The following is a 24,593-nucleotide window of genomic DNA, read 5'->3' on the forward strand; positions in this document are numbered from 1 at the left end:
AACTCTGAAATACGCTTGTACTCATGCAACATTTCATCTTTGAACAACATACTACAACGTGTGTGTGTGTTGTGACCGTAAGCGTTATTTTCTTTAGTATTTGAAACTTTGTAGCAGTGAATTTCCTAGAGTTATTCAGTTTTCATCTGTTTCAATAATGCACATTCTATAATGTAAAAGACCATAATGATGTAAAAGAAAAATTATATCAGACACTTTATAAAACAGCAAAGAAGACTGTATTCAAGACTTGCAAAAGGAGTCACGACTCTTGCACTAGAGGAGAGAGATTAAATGTAACTCTGCTGAAACAAAAGACGGAGGATTTTTAAATACTAGGATGAGCTAATGGAAAAGTACTGGAAGACATTAGGGGAGGTTGGTGAATGTGATTAAGCCATCTTTGCTTGCTAAGTGGTCTTTTCAAACTTAGGTTCCTACCCTCCTATAGAAACTGGGATTAGAAGTACTATCTCTTCTGATGATTACAGGCATACCTCATTTTATTGCACTTCACTCTATTTTGCTTCACAGATATTGTGTGTTTTTTTTACAAATTGAAGATTTGCGGCAATGCCGCATTAAACGAGTCTATTGGGGCCATTTTTTCAACAGCATTTGCTCACTTTGTGTCTCTGTATCACATTTTTGTAATTCTCATAATATTTCAAACTTTTTCATTATTGTTGTATTTGTTATGGTTATCCGTGACGTTACCATTGCATGGACTTGCTGAATGTTAGGACTTGCTGAAGGCTGGGATGATGATTAGCATTTTTTAGCAATAAAGTATTCTTTAATTAAGGTATGTACGTTGCTTTTTTTAGACATAATGCTAAATTGCACACTTAATAGACTACAGTATAGTGTAAACATAACTTTTATATGCACTGAGAAACTAAAAAATTTGTGTCAGTTTATTTGAATATTTGCTTTATTGTGGTGATGTGAAACTGAACTTGCAGTATCTTTGAGGTATGCCAGTACATTTTAGACGGATGGCTCCTGGGTCCTTAAGAAAACCAGTTCTGGCTTGTAGAAGATTTACATCTCAAAGGGGCAGAGAAGGAATCTACAATTGAAAGTTTTCTAAAGTTAAATGCTCTAAGAAAAGAGAGACCAGGGGCCTAGAGCCAGGAAGAAACCTGTCTAATGTTTAGTCACACTGATGGGAATGTTTAGCTGGTTTTTGTCATTGGTATTGACACTTGAGCTCCTCTCAAAATATGATAAGATAGTTAAGATCATTTTTATAAATTCCTAGTGAGTACAGATATTTTTCATTTGGTTTTTCAACATACCTAGGTTATTTTCCTTGCTCTTTAATATTAAAAATGAAATAATATATTCAAATGATTAAATAATTATTTTAATTTAAATTGAATATGTTGCAATCTTTTGTGTGTCAAGAAACAAAACAAACAATGATCACATGTCCCCAAACATGCGCAGCAAATTGGAAGGTAGAAGATTAAGTAAAAACTCTGTGATCTGCAATTATGACAAAATAATTTATAAAAATCCTTTCTTTCTCAACAAAGACTGACTTTACAACTACTGTTTGAATGATGAAATTCAAATGAAGTAAGGAACTAGGAAGTGTGTCATGACAATTGTGATGCAAATGTGCAAAGTCAAACTAATTTATTTCCTTAAATATTACATTTTCCTAGTCATAGAAGTCTGTAGAAAGAATTTTCAAGAAGGAAGAAAGAATCAGTAATGGAAAGTGATATGAAGTGCAAAATACACGTGATATAAACATGGAGAAGAACTGGAAAATATCTTTGTGTTAACTGAGTAAGAGGTTATTGCTAACCTTTGAGACTTCAGTGTCAGAATAGCACTGGTGAAAATCAAGGTGTGAACTGTCAAATTGAATGAGTGCATAATGACACAAGGAGGCAATTGGTGTTTCACTATTTTTTTTAAGAAAAATGCTGCAAATAATTTGCAGGATTATTAGGGTTAAGGAATGTCTTCTAAGTTTAGATGTGACCTAAACAACTTTCTACTCTGAAATTAAATAGCATTTGAAAGAGAAAATATTGAAACTTCAAAAGAAAGTGGATAACCAAAAGAATGCATGTCATCAGGGTACAGGGAGAGAGGTTGCCAGATGGGCAGGATCATTTTGGAAAGGAGAAAGTCCACAGCTTTTGAGACAGAAAATAAGGAAAGCAAAAAAAGTAAAGAACGATTTTTAGTTTGTTAGTCTCATTATTTTCATCCAGTTTTCACTACTATATGATCAATTCCATAAATATTAAGGATGTACTATTTTCAAAAAGACTTCAGAAGAACTATGTTTAGCACAGGCTTTTCTAAGCTGCAGTTCATGTTATAGCTGTTTCTAGTCCTAAGTCTAAAAACTAATAAAAAATATAACTCATCCTGGACTCGTTCTTCTTCTCATAGTGAAGGGATATATTTAATTTGATAGAAAAGGTGAGCTCAAAATACCTACTGATTTTTAATGACATAGGATACGTAAATTTACTGATTAATATTCTCCTATTCAGGTAACTAGTGCTAAGACATACTATGTCAAATACCATTTACATAGTAGCCATACTATGAAAATGTTTGTTTCTACTTATGACATTATATGGACACTTCGATAATTTATACTAATATATATTTACTCCTTACTTAAGATAGGGCTGAAATAAGAATGGCAAAATAATAATGATGATAGTAATAATATGAATTTAGTCTACTTCTTTTTCACCTCTCAAAGAAGGGCTTACATCAAAAAGCAAAATTTATGCCCCCCTAAAAGATTTTTTCTTCCTTTCGTTTCTACTCAAAATACTTACCTGCGGTTATTCTATTGAGCAAGGACATTAAAAGACAAAAATTCAACCATACTTTGCTTGAACATTTTGAATGATTAACTGCGGTAATTAGCTTTGAGTAAATTCACAAAATAAATAGAGCCTTGATACTTCACAATTAAACAGAACCCCAATTTCCTTTAAGCATTTAATTCTCCATTCAAATTATCAGGGGTGCTATTTTAAACTACTTTTAGGTAATGCATGTAATGAGTTTTTGGTTCTTGCATTATTAATGAACTTTCATTCAGACTATAGGTTGGCGATTGATTTTGTTAGATAAAGGGAAGTGAATATAAGAATGCTGAACAGTATATAAGAAAAAACAAGAACCTCCTCCTTATATCCATCTTCTAGAAGTTTTAATACTTCTCATAATAATACTTTAAATACATTTTTATACAACATAAAATATAAATATTATTATTATTTCCTCAAGCAACTGAGCTAAAGTCTTTCTAGCTTATATCAATAATTGCAAATTATACAGATGCTAATACATTTAATTCCTTTTTCATGCTATTTGCATATTTCAAAATGTGCATTTCCAAGATAGGAACAAACTGTTAATTCAGTTTTAAGAAATCCTGGTTGTTTGGGAAAGGAAGGAGCCACACTGCTGTTAGTGCAGATAGCTTTATTAGATGGCTCTGAAGTATGTTTTGTAAATTCATTGTGCCATTAGGCATTTCCCCTGTCCTTTAGTTTTTTTAATTATAAATTTTATTTTCACAAGAGAGTTGTATCTTGTCTATCATTTTGTGATGCTCATAATGGAAATGACTAAAACATCAAGAATGGAGTCTAGGGGCTTCCCTGGTGGCACAGTGGTTGAAAATCTGCCTGCCAATGCAGGGGACAGGGGTTCGAGCCCTGGTCTGGGAAGATGCCACATGCCGCGGAGCAACTGGGCCCGTAAGCCACAACTACTGAGCCTGCGTGTCTGGAGCCTGTGCTCCACAACAAGAGAGGCTGCGATGAAGAGTGGCCCACGCTTGCGGCAACTAGAGAAAGCCCTCGCACAGAAACGAAGACCCAACACAGCCAAAAATAAATATAAAAATAAATAAATTAATTAAAAAAAATAGCATAACGTTTAGTGACTTGAATAGGGCTGGTTAAAAAAAAACAACTTTCAAAAAAAAAAAAGAATGGAGTCTAATTTTAAAGTCATTTCAATGATTTTCATCAACTAATAGATTCTCTTACTTTATTCTGTGAGATACTAGTCCTGAAAGATATTCCACAAATAAAGGGTTTTTTGTTAAGTATTATTGGCCCCTCTAGGAATGTTACAATGTGCATATGAGCATGTTCAAAGCTCTGAAAAGTTCTGCAGAAAAATGAACTTTTACTTACATAGTCAATCCTCAAAACTCTGTTTGTTCTGCTTTCTTTTAACATGATTCCTATTAACATTTTTCTGAAACAGGTTTTAGCAAATGCTATTTTAGATAATATAACTATGTTTAGATGTCAGTTTTCTTCCTTCTTCCATATTTCCTTAGAAATAATTATCAACAGCTCTAAAGCATGCGAACAAGCCCTTTTGCATGAAATTCGGTCTCCTTTACAAAGCAGGGATGAGTAACTGATATCTTGTTTGATAGCTGATGTCCCTGGCACATTATATAACTGGGACACAAAGCTAGCTAGTCAGTAGGTATGATGCAATGATGTCTTCTGAGTTTTTCTGTACAGAATTCCCTTCCTCACATATATCCCAATGTTAATACTGTTAGTTCATCAAATACATTTTGCTCCCAAAACAAAACCCTTAAATCCTTGAAGACATCATTTTTTTTTCTTTTTTCTCTATCCTGTTTCCCCCCATGCATCTCAGAACATAAAACTACCAAACAGAAACAGAGTTAACATAGACATTTCAGACTGAATGGAAACAATTAGAATCTGTAAAGTTAATGCTTTGTCAAGTTTAATTGATTTTAAAGAAAACCATTGAATACCAACTATAACAAGGAACCAGGTTCAGGATTAGGGACAAAAAAGAGAGTAAGGCATGGGCCCACTCCCCAGGTATTCACAGTCCCCTTGAGGAGAAAGATAAGCATCTAATTATAATAGGACAGTTTATATCTATATACTATCATTTACTATCTCAAGTTGCTTTTCTGATGTAATATATTTCCAGCTCTTTTTTCAGTTGGCATCCAGTACGACTACCAAATACTTTTTTCACTCAGATATTTTTATTGTCTTTAACAGAGAATACACGAATAGCAAATCAATTTTTATTTGTCTGATTACACTATTAATTATTTCTAGATTCATTCTTAGCAACATTTTGCCAATGTTTCATGTTGACCAGAATCCTACCGAGATTGTAAGAAGTGATATATTTGGAGATTTTTAACTAATTTATCTACTTGGAATGGTGGTCAGTGGTCAGTTTGTGTCTCATCATCCTTCTGAAATACATTCTTAACAGAGTTTCAGAAGCTGACACCTGATATTTCTTCTCTCCAAAGAGATGCTTTGTCATTAAAATTTAAAACATTTAAAAAATGTCATTTAATTTAATGTTATTTTTGTCCCATCTACAAATTTTATTTTAATACAGACTATTATGTGTTGTATAATTCATGGAACATCTGACAAACAATCAGTGCATTTTATCATTTTAAATCTATAGCTATAGGAAAGACACAATCTCACAGCCTCCTCTTTGTCTTTATCTGCATATTGTATTCCTGGAAGCCATGAGCCTAGACTTCTCCAAAGCCAGTGGTCTTTAGCTCAAGGATAAACTCAAGAAGTAATCTAATTTTAAATAATTGAACTATGCTTAGAACTTTGGTCATTCATAGGCAAAAATCCACTTTTCTCTCTAGGGAAAGGTCCGCAGCAAGCCCTACCCAGATCTTTGCAGTGGCCTTACATTTATACACTAGTTTCATTCTATTCACAGAACACCTTTGTAAATCTCAAAGTAGAGGGACTTTAGTGAGTGCAATTAGAATGTCCTGGCAAGTAACCTCTCAAAAGTGAACGTGAGCCAATTGCATTCAGTTCTCACAATATTATGAAAGGAGGCTATGGGTTATATTGCAGTGTTTCTAAGCTGATTATCCAGAACAGAGGCTCAGCTTGATGCCAGTTCTTTACATGCATTGCCAGACTAAACAAGTACCTTCTGAGGTTCACCCATCACAATTTAAGATACATTAAGCTAAATCTAATGTTATCTCAGGCTGGTGTTACAGGATTTTCTATATTCAGGCTAAGAAATTGCATTTGGGGAAAGGGATTTCTCCTCTCTTTTTCCATAGAATTTCTTTAGTTCTGTAAGAGTCTTGTTATGCCTGTTGGACCCCTGTTATACTCTGGTACTAATCGCAGATTGATTTTAAGTATTTGAAATCAACTGGTAGGAGGAAATGATTTTAACATTGCATGAACTACGATAAATTGTTCACTGAAAAGAGTGTTTAATTATAAACGAAGAAACCTGCTTTCCCGTTGATTATATTAAACACTTCATATTTTCAAACCGCTACACTATTGTTAATAAGCTATTTCTCACAATGGGTCTCAGAGGGAGCATAATACAATCACCTCCTATTTTTATAAATGATGCACTTGCCCCATAAAAATTAGATTGCCCATATCGGACCACATAGAAATGAAAAACTAGAATTGGCTTTCAAGTTCTTAATGTACCTGTGCCTAGTTAGCAGAGCTATGCTCTTAGTTTTCTGAGCAGCCAAAATAAATTAGAAAATTAAATAAATTTAACTGTCAGATGGCTACACACACACACACTTTTTTTTTTTCCTTAGAGCATTTCTGTTCAGTATGCAAAACCAGGTATTTTGTTATGGAGTAACATAAAACAAACTCAAATAGATGGCTCTCCAATTGATCCATGCTACTTATTCTGATATTCCCTATCTTTAGCTCACTTGCTAGACTGACTTGTCCCTCTTTTCCTTTTCAGAATATGTCATTTGAAAGACTAATATGATTGACTTTGTCCAAATCATAGAATTGTCTGATACTGAGATCAACAAATATTTGTGGCAATGAGTTCGTTCTTAAAAGCCCACTTGCTTATATTGCTTTCTATCAAAAATATAGTTACATATCATTTAATTTTATTTCTGAATTGATTATTAGATTTATAATATTTAAAATATTTTTACTTTGGATTTTAAAAGTTATTTCTCATGAATAAAACAGTGCATGATATGTAACATAGATATTGATCTCTTGTTTTTTTATCAGTGGCTTTTGAATTGTTTCGTAGTTTAAATCTAATTTGTCTGATGAATTTGCAGTTCTCTCAACATCAGTATCACTTTAATATGTCACTGTATAGAGAACAAAGCTAGAAAACAAAAGCTGCCTAGTCAATAAATTTCAATCACTGAAACATCAGAGTTTTTTGTCATATTTGTATATGACAACCAACATATAACTTAGGAGTGGAATTTATCCTAAATGTACCCCCATATGAAACTATTACACATATACATACAAAATTTTTATCTTTGAAAAATATGAATCGTCTGTTTAACTTTTTTTAGCTTTATTATTTCTCTATAGAAACAGGATAAGGAAAATTCTTACCAAATGAAAGGAAACTTTCATTTAAATGTTATGAATGCTAACAAAAGTAAATGTTCCTTGACATACTGTTTTTTTAGGTCTGTTAAAAAAAAGTAAAGGACATTCTATGATCTTATAATTTGCTATGTGCTACAGAAATTTAATTGCATTTGAATTATATGTGCACAGTATATTATACTAAATATAGTAGCCAGATATGGACATTTTCAGCACATTTCCTTTTCTAGATATAAAGTCATATATTTCAGCACCCTATTAAAATATAAATATATGACTGTACATAATAGAATGCCATAATTTCTCCTGATTTCATCCTAAAGTCATATACTGATAAAGTTATGGTTGGGAATAAATAAGTTTCATAAGTTGCATTTGGAAGATGTAACAAACAACAATATAAGAATGTGATATTTGTCTTTCGGTATTTTCATTAAGACTGAAGCTTTGTGCATTTTCTAAACAATATTTTGGAGGATTCTCCTCTGAGATTCAGAATTCTTCAAACTTATAAAACATTTCATATCTTTTTTTAGACATAGGTATCATATGCATTGGGTAGATAAACTGGACTATAAGTTATGAGTACACAATTTGGCATACATGAGGGTCAAGTTTATGTCTGTTTTGTTCATCTCATGTTATAAGGTCCTTGCCTAGTGCCTAGTCCTGAACAGGAGCCCTATAAATATTTCTTGAATAAAAAGAATGATATAAACGTTGCTTTTGATACTCATTTCTCTCTCCTTATTAAGATGCAAACAAGAAAGCAGATGAAAATATTTGAGACTGAAAAGTAAAGAAAATTAAAATAATTTTTTTAAGATTTAAAAATGTATTAATCTCTAGTGCATTCTTAAATAGTTCTACAGATTTCCATGGTATTTCCTGGCCTTTATTGGACTGAGGAAAATCAAGTTAAATTGAGGAAATTTTACCCAGAATGCAGTTAGTTAGAAGGCCTCCAATATCTTCAGGTCTTCTAAATTCACATCACTTTTGCCAGTGTCATCATATATCTAGGTTTAATTGTAAAAGTGAATGATAATTATGTTTCACTGCATATGCTACGTTTCATCATATAGGGATGGTGATGTTAAAGGAGAGGGGCATGAGAAGGATGTTGGAAAAGAGAAAGATGGGTATATGAGTATAACTGCCATAAAAAGGAACAAACTCTATTCCAAATTGAGTACATGGTATCATTCAGAGTTCAGAACTGGAGCCCTTAAGAAGCCAATAGATGCTCCCCCAGCAGTTTCTGGTAGTTATCATTACTGACACAGGTTGTGAGAACAGCACTGACCTTAGACTCAGAAAGCACTGCTGTTAGGATACAAACACAGCATGTTTTCCAAGCCATCTGCCAAGAGGTTCTTTTGGCCATCTGCATGAAATAGCCAGCAAACAGTTTCTACTGGAGACATCTATGAATGGTGGAATAGAGCCATCATAGCAAATTTTTTGAAAAAAGTATTTCTTTCAATTCAGGTTATTTCACTACTATTGAAAATACCTCATGAATATGAACTGACTGAATTTTTACCAAACTAGTTTTGGTCAGCATGTAGATACAATCTTAGAAGAATTTTCTTTAATATGAAATTTGTGCAATATTTGAGTTATTTGGGAAATTGTGCCATAATTAAAGTATGACATGGGTAAGGAATTGGACTTAATGATCCATATAATTATTTTTAACTCTAATACCTAATGACTTTATATAAACACGTTTCATCATTTGTTCAAAATTCAATGGCAACAATGTTTAAGTATCATATATAGATTTAAAGCATTTTTATATTATTGGAAAATATTAACCAATTTATAAAAATCAGTTTTAGAGTGTCTAAGTGACTTAGGTCTTTAGATTATTTCTAAATTACCTAAATGAGGTTTATTAATATGCACACTACTTGGAAACTGAAGAAACATATGTACATTTTACTTTATTTTGTTTTACTTTATTTCAGCCCAGAGATGACTACCTAGAGTGAATGCATCCCTAACATTATGAAAATAACACTAATAACTTACGAAATTTTTATGTTTTAGCATTAAAAAAAGGACGATTTTGGATCACACCAGATCCTTATCACAAAGATGACAACATCCAGATTGGGCGTGAGGTGAAAATATCTTGCCAAGTAGAAGCTGTTCCTTCTGAGGAGTTAACATTTAGTTGGTTTAAAAATGGTCGTCCATTAAGAAGTTCTGAACGGATGGTTATTACGCAGACTGATCCAGATGTCTCCCCGGGAACGACAAACTTGGACATCATTGATTTAAAATTCACGGATTTTGGGACATACACATGTGTAGCATCTCTGAAGGGAGGAGGAATATCTGATATCAGTATTGATGTTAATATATCCAGCAGCACAGGTAAGAAGCATATTTATGATTCAAAAGATGTTCACATTGAGAATAATTTTCTTTTTTTACGTAAAACAAAATAGTCTTCAGCCAAGCTAAGAACATTCTAATTTTCAAAAAGCTTCCTGAAACCAAAGTCCTAACATTCCGAATGCCCAATAAATATGTTAAGGGACTTTGATTTTGATTAGATTTAGAATTACATTAGGTTTTGATTTAGACTTAGATTTGACTTAGATTTACATGAGGTTTTACAGAAATAGTGCAAATAAAGTTAATAGTGTTGTCTATGATAGGTATAGGCTTCTGGGTTAAATGGTACCAGTTTTTAAATTATTAACTAGTAATTCTCTGTAAAGCCTAAAATTATGTTAATTAATAATGTTAAACACCAAATGGCTAAAGAATTAGGACAATTTTCAGAATTGTGAAGCAAGCAGAAGCTATTTAGTCCATAGAAGAAAATACCGAGAGATAATTTGAGTATTCAAATATAAGGAATATAAGAAATGTATTTTCCACCAACAAAAACCAATGATAAACATGTTAAAATTGTAATCAGGTGTGACTCTTTCAAGAACCTTATGATAGAATCTCTTCACAATGAGAATGGCTAAATATAAAAATAGATTGGAGTGAAATTTCTTCTATTAAGGTTAAAACCAAAAATATGTTATCAATTTTCTCTCAATTAAATGAATGTCTACGGATAAGGAAAATTACAGGGTAATTTTGGTATGGGAGGACATACTAGCTTAATTCTTAGGATGTTTTAAAGCCCTGTGATTCTATGAACTGCAATCAGTATGCATCTGGAGAACTCCAACGTTGCTTTATTTGTTTTGCCAGCTTGTTACTAGATTGAATTTTAATTTAGGATTTTTATATAATCCTAGGGCGAATAACATGTGTTGAAAACATAGAGCACAAATGTAGATAACAGACATACTCTGTTTGTTTGCTATTTTTATTTGGAGTATATTTACTTTACAATGTTGTGTTAGTTTCTGCTGTACAATGAAGTGAATCAGCTCTATGTATACATATATCCCCTCCCTCTTGGACTTCCCTCCCACCCCCATCCCACCCATCTAAGTCATCACAGAGCTTTGAGGGAATTTAAATGGTTGGCTTCTCCTTTCCAGTCAGGCAGTATTTTGACTCTTGTATGTTAACAGATTGACCTGAGATTTTGTGTCTTTTCATGATTCCAAATTGCAATGCATGCTGGATTGATTTTACTCCTTAAGGGATATGGTCCATAGCTCAGGCTGACCAAATGTGCTTACTTTTCACCGTTCTGCATTATTTCTAAAGGATATTCCATTCTAGGGTGATGAAAGGTACTTGTGTTTGGAAATATGTCCTTTTCTAGGTAACAAACAAACAAAACCACAATAACTATTTTTTATCTAACTTGTGTTAAAAATTAGTGCTATCCCTAGATGGACTCATTTGAGGATATCTAAGGAAAGCTGTTGATATGCTCAGTCAGTCATCATTCATTTATGTATTTATTCAGTCAACAGATGTCCATTGAATGCCTCCATCAACATGCTAGGGACACCCATATATGATGTTTCCCATAAGAGTAAGAACAATTTTGTAAAATCCATGATCATTTTTCCTTATTTATGAGAGACAATTTTCCAGATGGTCTACACTGAATTATGACCATTGCTTTGTTTGTTTCGTTGTTTGCTTGGTTTTGTTTGCTTGTTTCGTTTTTGAAACCGATGACAAAAACTTATATGTAAAGAATCAGTGCTCCTATCTAAACAGACTTGTCTGATGGGAGTGCAGTTCATATACCATTAAACTTAGACAAAAGAGGGAGCAGAGAATGGAGAGGAGAAAGGAGCATTATATAATTATTCACAAAATGAGTCCTAACATTCATTTTTATATACACTAGTTAGTTACCTATTTGAAACTGTATTGTAAATGACCAGCATTGATTCATGAAATTTCCAAAAATCTTAAAAGGAAAATTCCAGAAGATGATCAGAAAAGCACAAAATCCTTAAGAAATGCCTCTTATTAATAAAAGTTTAGTTGTAATAATTAAGGTTTTTTAACCATTATTATTTGTCTGGTTACCAAAGGTGACAGTGCTCGAGATGAAGGAGATGTATTAAATCCAAAACACTCCCCTTTTTTGTTCCCTATCCACCACAGACAGACCTGGTTGTGGTCTGTCTCCTCCCTAGAGTGGAAGCTCCATGAAGGCTGGGACTTTCTCTGTATTGTTCATTGTTGTAATATCAGCATCTGGAACAATACATGGCACTTAGAAGATACTCAATATATTATAATTAAATCAAAAAATGAGCTAATTTGTGCATGTAGCTTTCCTTTTAGGTTTCTTTCCTCCTCCTATTATTACCTCTGCAAGGTAGACATTTGGTATCTCTCTTCTTGATCTTGTAATTCCCTGCAGACTTTAAGAAAATCATTCATAGACCAATTTATACTATTATTTAATATGTTATCACTCTCAGGGGCAGGACTGGCTCCATAATTTGTGGCATACTTTGAAAATTTTTAAGAATGTGTGCCTAGTTCAGAACTTGATAAGGATTCCATGATGGCAATATCAGAGCATTAAACCAAGTGTGGGACCCTTCTAAGCATGGCTGCACAGGTGACATGCTTGCAGGACTGGCCTGTGCACGGGATTGTATTTTGATAGAGGGGTCTGCAGAAGATGGTGTTTAACCCAAAGGATAAGTCATGAATGTGATTACATATTCTATTTTCATGCTGAAACTGGGTTTGATGTTTCATTTTGCTTACAGTAGAGTTGAATACCAGAGTGCAATATAAAGATCTGTAGATCAGAGATTGTGTGATTCAGTTGGTATCAATAAAAATTATTTTTATCCCCACAGAGTAGAAGACTACACTTAAAGCAGTGCTTTAATCTGAAATATAGAGATATTACTGGGGATAGAGTTTGAACAAGCTATAGCATGGAGCAAAATCTTAAACTATATTAATTCTATGAACCATATAGGATTCAGAGGAAATTCCCACAAATTCAGCAAAGTCAAAAAGAAGGAAGCTACTGTTAAGACATAAGTAAATATGTGGGGCCCTTTTAGATTTTGGGTTTTGCTAGTTAGTACTATTTTAGGGAATTTAGAATTGACCAAGTGGTCAGTGGTTTTCTTATGTGTTAAGCATTGTGATTATGTAAAATGTAAGCAATTTTAGGACGACATTTTAAACTTAAAAAAAAATCTGAACCTTTTGTTTTTCATACAAAATCTTACATTGAATCTTAGTTGTTACTGTGTTTTAAGAGACATATATGAAACTTACTAAGATGAGAATGAGGTACCATAAGGCACTTCTGCCTAAGTTTGAAAACTGTTTCTTTAAATGACAGAACTGCATCTCTAGATACGTTTTTGAGTACTTTAAAATTGAAATATAAAATATCTCAGGAAGATAAATCCTAGTTTACAGAATTATTCATATTTTTAAAAGGCAGTGATTTGATTTAAAAAAAAAACTTTGAAGAGAGAGACTACATGCATTTTGGAGTTTTCCTCATGCATCTGACTGAATAATAAAAACTATGATATATGTGATAATAGATTATGTCTTCTTTTCACATTAATTCAACATTAGAAACATTTTTTTTCCTCCTGGTTCTGCAAACATGCAAACTGTTTTATTGTGAGTATTTGTTGTTCTGTCAAGTTAAAATCATGTCCCTTGCAGGTTCTTTTACTGTGTTACTGCTCTGTATCTAGCTGTATGTCTCATGGTGACAGACAGTGGGCCTTGCCCTTAGGGAGCTTACAATCTAAGTTGTCAAATTACTTAGTTGTCAGATGATTTAAAAATAAGGCACGATGTATAGTGGAATGGATGCTGTACTTAAAGTTTTATCAGACTTCTGTAGGACTCGTGAATGTTTTTGTCAATGTAAGCACAGGAAAATTCCACAGAAAAACAATATTTAAGTTAAATCTTGCTAGAAGGAGCATTATGACAGTGACAGTGAAGGGAGAAAACATTTGGCAAATATACAGGATGAAGAAAGTCCCAGAAATATTATGGGATTCTTGCTTTTTACTGTAGAATTAATATTAACTGATATTAATACAAGCAAGTTTTATTGGTTTATTTCAATTTTATTATTATCCTTAATGAAGCTATATTTTATGTGGCTAGACTGCAGGTAACTTACATTGTAGTAATTGTAAAGTTCTCAATTAAAAAATTAAATATACTGAAATATTAGTTGTTGCAGTTAATCTTGTAAAATGAAAATCGTTCACATACTTGCTGGAAAATGCATGTAAATTTTAGCCTAAAATTTTGGCAACAGTTAAAATCAACTCTTAAAATATTATTTCTTGTTTCTTATTCGGTTACATAAGTATAATTGTTACAGTAGATTTTTAATTTTCAGAGGGTTGCTGAAAAATATCCCATTGCTTCCTCCAGTATTGTTATGCATAAAGTCCTTTGGTGCTCTTCTGCTTGCATGTATTCCTTTGCATGACCTGAAAACTCGTAGGTTTATAGTAAACTCTGAAGCATCTGCATCATGCCTAGAAAATATAAACAGTGAGCCTGGTGATCTGTGGAATTCCATGATGAGACATCTGGTAGGCACATATAGCAGAAGACTCAATACAAATTTGATGATTTTTTTTTTCTCCCCTGTTTGAGTACAGGGACATTTCATATAGCAGAAAATGGAGCAAGATTTAGAGGATTAAACCGGAGGCAGCAACATAAGCATAGGTACGCAGAGAAGGTAACAAATTGAGAAAATTAGTTGGAAATTTTATCTTTGCTGCTGACTACCTGGCTAGTTACTATAATTATGATAGTTAATTGTCTGTACAAGTATTCACACCTGTGAAATAAAAGTTGTTGATAATAGAGGACTATGGTACACAACTAATAAGAATAGTTGATGAGCATGAGCGCAAAAGACAAATGATTGTCTTCTTAATTGGATTTGCTTCTTTGCCCTTTTCAAGTTAAGGAGGAGTAGAAACTCATGAAATTTTGCTGATCAGAACTGAAGTTTTATAGAATGACTATAGTGGGTGACAGGTTGTTTTATGTAAGAGGAAGTCATAAGTAAGACTAACACATGTAAGAACTGACAATGAAACTTCAGAGGAAGCTTCCATGTAGTCAAAAGTTATGTAATTGGTTCCTGAGTTACTGGACAAAGAAAAATTCATTTTCTTTCTTGACTTCAAAATTGTGAGGTTCAACCATCACATCCAAATTAATGATGGAGAACAGAGGTCAGCAATTTTTTTCTGTAAAGAGTCTGATAGTAAATATTTTAGTTTTTCAGGCTATATGGTTTCTGTTGCAACTGTTCTGCTCTGCTAATATAGTAGGAAAGCTGCCACAGACAATAAAATGAATGGGTACCGCTTTGTTCCAGTGAAACTTTATTTACAAAAACAAGTGGTGGACCATATTTTCCCATAGGCCATAGTGTGCTAACCTCTAACCTAGACTTCTGAAACCCTGGTAATTAAGAAATAGAATCATAACTAAGCTGAACTCTGTGAACTTACTAGGAAATTAAGTTAAATCCATGTATAACTTATTTGTTTGTACAAACATCAATATATTTTCTAATGATTGAGGCAAAAATCTCAGTTATTCCTTATTTCTCATTTATGTGTATACAGTTGACCCTTGAACAGTGTGGGGGTTAGGGGCACTGACACCTGAGCTGTGAAAAATCCGAGTATATTATAGTCAGACCCTCCATATTCGAGGTTGCACATCCTCGTATTCAACCAGCCTGGGATCATGTAGTGCTATAGTACATGTTTATTGAAAATACACACAGTTCAAACCCATGTGGTTTTAGGGTCAACTATATTTTACTGGGCTCCTTGTTAAACATATTGTTCTCTGCTAGGGTGCCCATGTTCTAGAATTATGCTGCAAGGATTCCTGAGATTACTTTGCAATTGCTCGTCTCATTCCTAGCATATAAGATTTTCTGCTACTGTCTCTATTCTGTTTGTGAACTCTTTCACCTATTTTTTAATCTGTTTCTATATACATATATTTAAATTTTGAATGGCTGAGGAAACAATGAAAAAAACCACAATTTTAAAACAGTGAGATTTACTCCGAACTTTAGAGTCTTCCTGGATATGGAGACAGTTTCCTTATTTCAGAATGGATGGCTGACTTTCACACTGGCCTTAGGCAGGACTAATTTCATACAGATTGAATTTACTCTTTAGGTGTTGAAAATTCCTCTCTCTCAGTTGACTCTTGTGTTTATTGGAAGGGGTATTATAACTGTCCCTGATAAGGGCCAGAAAGAATAGTGTTTTAATCAGCGTGTCACTAGGGAAACTATCCCACTAAAAAAAATAGAATTATCTCTTCTACAGCCTTTCCCACTTTCTTTTCCTAGGCATTGAAAATGCCTCTTCACCTATATAGCATTGGAACTGGAACTAAACGTGGCTAGCTGATATCTTTACTGTGGCTCTTAGACCCTTAAATTGCTATTGTGTTTAATGAACTTACCAAAGAAAAAGGAACTGCATAATATTGTTTTTATTGACCATGTATACAGAACATTCCTCAGGAAATATTGGGCTTACAGCATACTTGTAGAGATACCTAATTCCATTTATTTGTGCTTTTTCAGTAAAGGATGGTATTAATGTCAGCCTACATGGCAGGCGTAGTTATAAAATTCATATTTAGGTATATAGAATTTACCAAGAAGAATATTTTATGCTTAACATTGCCTATTAGAAAATAGGTTTTACTCATTATATTAAATGTTTATAAAAATTTAATAATTTGGAATTGTTTCTTCTGCTCATTTATGTTAGCCTTAACATTGTTCTGTGGCTAATGCAGGTTTTCTATATAGGAGACATGTAAACACAACAATCTGGAAGTCTTGGGAGTGGTTAGGGGGCTTGTCTGGAAACTGTTTGAATGAGTAATACAGTTGTTGTTTTTTTTAACATCTTTATTGGAGTATAATTGCATTACAGTGGTGTGTTAGTTTCTGCTTTATAACAAAGTGAATCAGCTATACATATACATATATCCCCATAACTCCTCCCTCTTATGTCTCCCTCCCACCTTCCCTATCCCACCCCTCTAGGTGGTCACAAAGCACCAAGCTGATCTCTCTGTACTATGTGGCTGCTTCCCACTAGCTATCCATTTTACATTTGGTAGTGTATATATGTCCGTGACACTCTCCCACTTCATCCCAGCTTATCTTTCCCACCCGCCATGTCCTCAAGTCCATTCTCTACATCAGCGTCTTTATTCGTGTCCTGCCCCTAGGTTCTTCAGAACCATTTTTTTTTACAGTTTTTATTCAGATTATGTATTGAAAATAATGAAAGAAGGAGGGCAGACAGCAGAAGCAAGAAGATCTACATTCCTGCAGCCTGTGGAACAAAAACCACATTCACAGAAAGGTAGACCAGATGAAAAGGCAGAGGGCTATGTACCAGATGAAGTAACAAGATAAAACCCCAGAAAAAAATCGAAATGAAGTGCAGATAGGCAACCTTCCAGTAAAATAATTCAGAATAATGATAGTGAAGATGATCCAGGACCTCGGAAAAAGAATGGAGTCAAAGATCGAGAAGATGAAAGAAATGTTTAACAAAGACCTAGAAGAATTAAAGAACAAACAAACAGATGAACAATACAATAACTGAAATGAAAACTACACTAGAAGGAACCAATAGCAGAATAACTGAGGCAGAAGAACGGATAAGTAACCTGGAAGACAGAATGGTGGAATTCACTGCTGCAGAACAGAATAAAGAAAAAAAATGAAAAGAAATGAAGACAGCTTACAAGACCTCTGGGACAACATTAAGCACAACAACATTCTCATTATAGGAGTGCCAGAAGGAGAAGAGAGAGAGAAAGGACCAGAGAAAATATTTGCAGAGATTATAGTCAAAAACTTCCCTGACATGGGAAAGGAAATAGCCACCCAAGTCCAGGAAGCGCAGCCAGTCCCATACAGGATAAACCCAAGGAGAAACATGCCAAGACACATAGTAATCAAATTGGCAAAAATTAAAGACAAAGAAAAATTATTGAAAGCAGCAAGGGAAAAATGACAAATAACATACAAGGGAACTCCCATAAGGTTAACAGCTGATTTCTCAGCAGAAACTCTACAAGCCAGAAGGGAGTGGCATGATATACTTAAAGTGATGAAAAGGAAGAACTTACAACCAAGATTACTCTACCCGGCAAGGATCTCATTCAGATTCGATGGAGAAATCAAAAGCTTTACAAACAGGCGAAAGCTAAGAGAATTCAGCACCACCAAACCAGCTCTACAACAAATGCTCAAGGAACTTCTCTAAGTGGGAAACACAAGAGAAGAAAAGGACCTACAAAAACAAACCCAAAACAAATAAGAAAATGGTCATAGGAACATACATATCGATAATTACCTTAAACGTGAATGGATTAAATGATCCAACCAAAAGACACAGGCTTGCTGAATGGATACAAAAACAAGACCCATACATATGCTGTCTACAAGAGATCCATTTCAGACCTAGGGACACATACAGACTGAAAGTGAGGGGATGGAAAATGATATTCCATGTAAATGGAAATCAAAAGAAAGCTGGAGTAGCTATACTCATATCAGATAAAATAGACTTTAAAATAAAGAATGTTACAAGAGACAAGGAAGGACACTACATAATGAACAAGGGATCAATCCAAGCAGAAGACATAACAATTATATATGCATGCAACAAAGGAGTACCTCAATACATAAGGCAACTGCTAACAGCTGTAACAGAGGAAATTGACAGTAACACAATAATAGTGGGGGACTTTAACACCTCACTTACACCAACGGACAGATCATCCAAAATGAAAATAGGGAAACACAAGCTTTAAATGCCACAATAGACCAGATAGATTTCATTGATATTTATAGGACATTCCATCCAAAAACAGCAGATTACACTTGCTTCTCAAGTGTGCACAGAACATTCTCCAGGATAGATCACATCTTGGCTCACAAATCAAGCCTCAATAAATTTAAGGAAATTGAAATCATATCAAGCATCTTTTCTGAACACAACGCTATGAGATTAGAAGTGAATTACAGGGGAAAAAACATAAAAATCACAAACACATGGAGGCTAAACACTACGTTACTAAATAACCAAGAGATCACTGAAGAAATCAAAGAGGAAATCAAAATATACCTAGAAACAAATGACAATGCAAACATGACAATCCAAAACCTATGGGATGCAGCAAAAGCAATTCTAAGAGGGAACTTTATAGCTATACAAGCCTACCTCAAGAAACAAGAAAAATCTCAAATAAACACTCTAACCTTACACCTGAAGGAACTAGAGAAACAAGAACAAACAAAACCCAAAGTTAGCAGAAGGAAAGAAATCATAAAGATCAGGGCAGAAATAAATGAAATAGAAACAAAGAAAACAGTAGCAGAGATCAAAAACTAAAAGCTTGTTCTTTGAGAAGATAAACAAAATTGATAAACCATTGGCAAGTCTCATCAAGAAAAAGAGGGAGAGGACTCAAATCAATAAAATTAGAAATGAAAAAAGAAGTTACAACAGACACAGCAGAAATACAAAGCATCCTAATACACTACTACCAGCAACTCTATGCCAAAAATGGACAACCTGGAAGACATGGACAAATTCTGAGAAAGGTGTAACCTTCCAAGACTGAACCAGGAAGAAATAGAAAATATGAACAGACCAATCACAAGTAATGAAATTGGAACTGTGCTTAAAAATCTTCCAACAGGGCTTCCCTGGTGGCACAGTGGTTGGGAGTCTGCCTGCCGATGTGGGGGGCGTGGGTTCGTGCCCCGGTCTGGGAGGATCCCGCATGCCGCGGAGCAGCTGGGCCCGTGAGTCGTGGCCGCTGGGCCTGCGCGACCAGAGCCTGTGCTCTGCGGCGGGAGAGGCCGCAGCAGTGAGAGGCCCATGTACCGCAAAAAAAAAAAAAAAAAAAAAAAAAAATTTTCCAACAAACAAAAGTCCAGGACCAGATATCTTCACCGGCGAATCCTATCAAACATTTAGAGAAGAGCTAACACCCATCTTTCTCAAACTCTTCCAAAAAATTGTGGAGGGGGCTTCCCTGGTGGCGCAGTGGTTGAGAGTCTGCCTGCCAATGCAGGGGACACGGGTTCGTGTTCTGTTCCAGGAAGATCCCACATGCCGCGGAGTGGCTAGGCCCGTGAGCCATGGCCACTGAGCCTGTGCATCTGGAGCCTGTGCTCTGCAACGGGAGAGGCCACAACAGTGAGAGGCCCGCACACCGAAAAAAAAAAAAATTGCGGATGAAGGAACACTCCAAAACTCATTCTATGAGGCCACCATCACCCTGATACCAAGACCAGACAAAGATACTACAAAAAAAGAAAATTACAGACCAATATCACTGATGAATATAGATGCAAAAATCTTCAACAAAATACTAGCAAACATAATTCAACAACATATTAAAAGGATCATACACCATGATCAAGTGGGATTTATCCCAGGGATGCAAGGATTCTTCAGTATATGCAAATCAATCAATGTGATACACCATATTAACAAATTGAAGAATAAAAACCATATGATCATCTCAATAGATTCAGAAAAATCTTTTGACAAAATTCAACACCCATTTATGATAAAAACTCTCCAGAAAGTGGGCATAGAGGGAACCTACCTCAACATAATAAAGGCCATATACAACAAACCCACAGCAAACATCATTCTCAATGGTGAAAAATGGAAAGCATTTCCTCTAAGATCTGGAACAAGACAAGGATGTCCACTCTCACCACTGTTATTCAACATAGTTTTGGAAGTCCTAGCCACGGCAATCAGAGAAGAAAAAGAAATAAAAGGAGCACAAATTGGAAAAGAAGAAGTAAAACTGTCACTGTTTGCAGATGACATGATACTATACATAGAGATCCTAAAGATGCCACCAGAAAACTACTAGAGCTAATCAGTAAATTTGGTGAAGTAGAAGGATACAAAATTAATGCACAGAAATCTCTTGCATTCCTATACACTAATGATGAAAAATCTGAAAGAGAAATTAAGGAAACACTCCCATTTACCATGGCAACAAAAAGAATAAAATACCTAGGAATAAACCTTCCTAGGGAGACAAAAGACCTGTATGCAAAAAACTATAAGACACCGATGAAAGAAATTAAAGATGATACAAATAGATGGAGAGATATACCATGTTCTTGTATTGGAAATCAATATTGTGAAAATGACTATACTACCCAAAGCAATCTACAGATTCAGTGCAATCCCTATCAAATTACCGTGGCATTTTTTACAGAACTAGAACAAAAAATCTTAAAATTTGTATGGCAACACAAAAGACCCCGAATAGCCAAAGCAGTCTTGAGGGAAAAAAACAGAGCTGCAGAAATCAGACTCCCTGACTTCAGACTATACTACAAAGCTGCAGTAATCAAGACAATATGGTACTGGCACAAAAACAGAAACCTAGATCAATGGAACGAGATAGAAAGCCCAGAGGTAAACCCACACACCTATGGTCAACTAATCTATGACCAAGGAGACAAGGGTATACACTGGGGAAAAGACAATCTCTTCAACAAGTGGTGCTGGGAAAACTGGACAGCTACATGTAAAAGAATGAAATTAGAACACTCCCTAACACCATACACAAAAATAAACTCAAAATGGATTAGAGACCTAAATGTAAGACCGGACACTATAAAACTCTTAGAGGAAAACATAGGCAGAACACTCTTTGACATATATCACAGCAAGATCTTTTTCAATCCACCTCATAGAGTAATGGAAATAAAAACAAAAATAAACAAATGGGACCTAATGAAACTTAAAAGCTTTTGCACAGCAAAGGAAACCATAAATAAGACCAAAAGACAACCCTCAGGATGGGAGAAGATATTTGCAAATGAAGCAAGTGACAAAGATTTAATCTCCAAAATTTACAAGCAGCTCATGCAGCTCAATATCAAAAAAACAACCCAATCCAAAACTGGGCAGAAGACCTAAATAGACATTTCTCCAAAGAAGACATACAGATGGCCAAGAAGCACATGAAAAGCTGCTCAACATCACTAATTATTAGAGAAATGTAAATCAAAACTACAATGAGGTATTACCTCACACCAGTTAGAATGGTCTTCATCAGAAAATCTGCAAACAACAAATGCTGGAGAGGGTGTGGAGGAAAGGGAGCCCTCTTGCACTGTTGGTGGGAATGTAAACTGATACAGCCACTTTGGAGAACAGTATGGAGGTTCCTTAAAAAATAAAAATAGAATTACCATATGATCCAGCAGTCCCACTACTGGGCATATACCCAGAGAAAACCACAATTCAAAAAGATACATGCACTCCAATGTTCATTGCAGCACTCTTTACAACAGCCAGGTCATGGAAGCAACCTAAATGCCCATCGACAGACGAATGGATAAAGAAGTTGTGGTACATATATACAATGGAATATTACTCAGCCATAAAAAGGAACGAAATTGGGTCACTTGTTGAGAGGGGGATGGATCTGTAGCCTGTCATACAGAGTGAAGTAAGTCAGAAAAAGAAAAACAAATATCTTGTATTAATGCATATATGTGGAACCTAGAAAAATGGTACAGATGAACCGGTTTGCAGGGCAGAAATTGAGACACAGATGTAGAGAACAAATGTATGGACACCAAGGGGGGGAAGCCACGGGGGGATGAGGGGTGGTGGTGTGATGAATTGGGCGATTGGGATTGACATGTATACACTGATGTGTATAAAATTGATCACTAATTAGAACGTGCTGTATTAAAAAATAAAATTCAAAAAAAAAAAGAACGGCCAAAAAATATATATTATGAACGAAAAGTAGCAGAGTTTTCTAAAAATGGTTATACTCACACTAAATTAAGTTTGAGAAAATGTCAGTTGTCCACATCAGATATTACTGTTTGTATTATTATTGTTTTTATCATTTAGCCTCAGGTAGCATTGATGAAAACTGTTTGGAGCTAAAGTCTAGTGTCCTATTGATATCAATCATTCAAACAGTCAAAAATCCATGCTTGAATATTTTCAGAATAAAGATACCTCCAGAAGGCTTACCAAATGCTCCATTAGAATATGCTAAATGACCTTGGAGAGAAATTGCTAAAATTACACAAAATAAAGGTATGTTAAATCAAATGAGAGCAGTTTACAGAGACTTCCTAAAACGTCTAAGGTTTTCTTAATAAAAATAGGAAACCGGGCTTCCCTGGTGGCGCAGTGGTTGAGTCCGCCTGCCGATGCAGGGGACGCGGGTTCGTGCCCTGGTCCGGGAGGATCACACGTGCCGCGGAGCGGCTGGCCCCGTGGGCCGTGGCCGCTGGGCCTGCGCGTCCGGAGCCTGTGCTCCGCAACGGGAGAGACCATAGCAGTGAGAGAGATGAACACAGTATTTACAGCTTACGTCACTGGTATTTTTTTCCTTCCATTTGGTATATCTGACCTTTATTTCACAAGCCCTCAGCCTTAAATAATCTGTTCTTAGCGGAGGAAGATTGCGGTTGAAAATTTAAATTTGAGAGGCAAGGGTTAACTGACAATTCAAGTCGGAATAATGCCAAGTGTTCCAATATGGTAAAGAGAAATTAGGTAGAGCTGTCTTCCACAATTCTGGGATTAACTCATGAAACGTAGTGCACGTTCAACCTCCCAAAATATTTATTAGACAACCACTATAGGAAAGGGACTATAGGAAGAAATAAAAATGTATAGGGTCTAGTTCATGGATTTTATATCCCATACACTTGAAAATTTTTATTAACAGATAAAGTCAAGTATTTGCTTTATAAACTATCAGAGTGATATAGAAGCATACAAGATGAAATTATTGAATCTATTCAGCAAGAGTTCCATAGAGCAGGCGGCATCTGAGCTGGATTAAGAATGGGGATTATTTGGCACTAGATCTTAGGAGGAAATGAATTAATTAGATCTCCTTCACACAGTCAAGAACGACCACGGAATTTTATCAAGGTAGCAGCATAATCAGATTGGTGTCAGGAGGGCCTATTCATTGGGTGAATCTGCAGTGTTCCAAAAAGAGACAGAGGAAAGACCGTGGAGAAATAGAAGAGAGTTTCAGAAGACATTTCAGAAGCTTCGCAATCAATCAGTTGGGCAAAGAAAACTTTTCCTCTGTTTTCCCAACATTGTAGACTACCTTTGCATTGTGAGGAGGTGTTCAGTGAGTCCGTTAGTGATAATGTGAGAGAGGAGGCAGAAAATGTTTATTAGGAAGTAAATTAAGGCCATGGAGATATGTATTACTTTATGGATGTGTCAGGTTAGAGAGGGAAAGATACAGAAGGCTTAGCTGGTAGAAGAAGCATGAGACTCGCTCATAAACTACATCTGAGAAGTCAGGTAACCTCTTTACATCTTAGTTCCTTTTCTCTCCACCACGGCTTTAGGTTACTTTTAAGAAAGAGTTTGAGGATATAGAGTGGAAAAAAAGGAATATAAGAAAAAAAGAGTTTGCCCATTAGAGTGTGTGTGTGGTGGTCAGGTTGGGGGGCAGACTATTTATTCAGCTGAAGAGGTTGATAGGAATCAGATGAAGTGCTGAGGGACACTCACAACCTCTGTTAAGGGGCAGTTAAGTCAGTGACCAGTGCTCTCAAGTCAATTGGGAGAGTGCGTGATTGACATCAGGCAGCTTAGTGTGTGCAGAGCCCTGGACTTGGGTCCAGGCCCAAAT

General features: G+C 35.1%; 1 protein-coding gene across 1 annotated transcript in view; it reads left to right on the forward strand.

Moving 5' to 3' along the window:
* Positions 1-24,593, forward strand: part of MDGA2 (MAM domain containing glycosylphosphatidylinositol anchor 2) — an 822,856-nt gene that overhangs the window by 581,902 nt on the left and 216,361 nt on the right. The window contains exon 7 of the mRNA XM_060004614.1: positions 9,480-9,809. Coding sequence (XP_059860597.1) covers positions 9,480-9,809 — 330 coding nt within the window. The remainder of the gene's footprint in view (positions 1-9,479; positions 9,810-24,593) is intronic.

The sequence above is a fragment of the Delphinus delphis genome, chromosome 2 (assembly GCF_949987515.2).
Source record: "Delphinus delphis chromosome 2, mDelDel1.2, whole genome shotgun sequence".
Classification (NCBI taxonomy): Eukaryota; Metazoa; Chordata; class Mammalia; order Artiodactyla; family Delphinidae; genus Delphinus; species Delphinus delphis.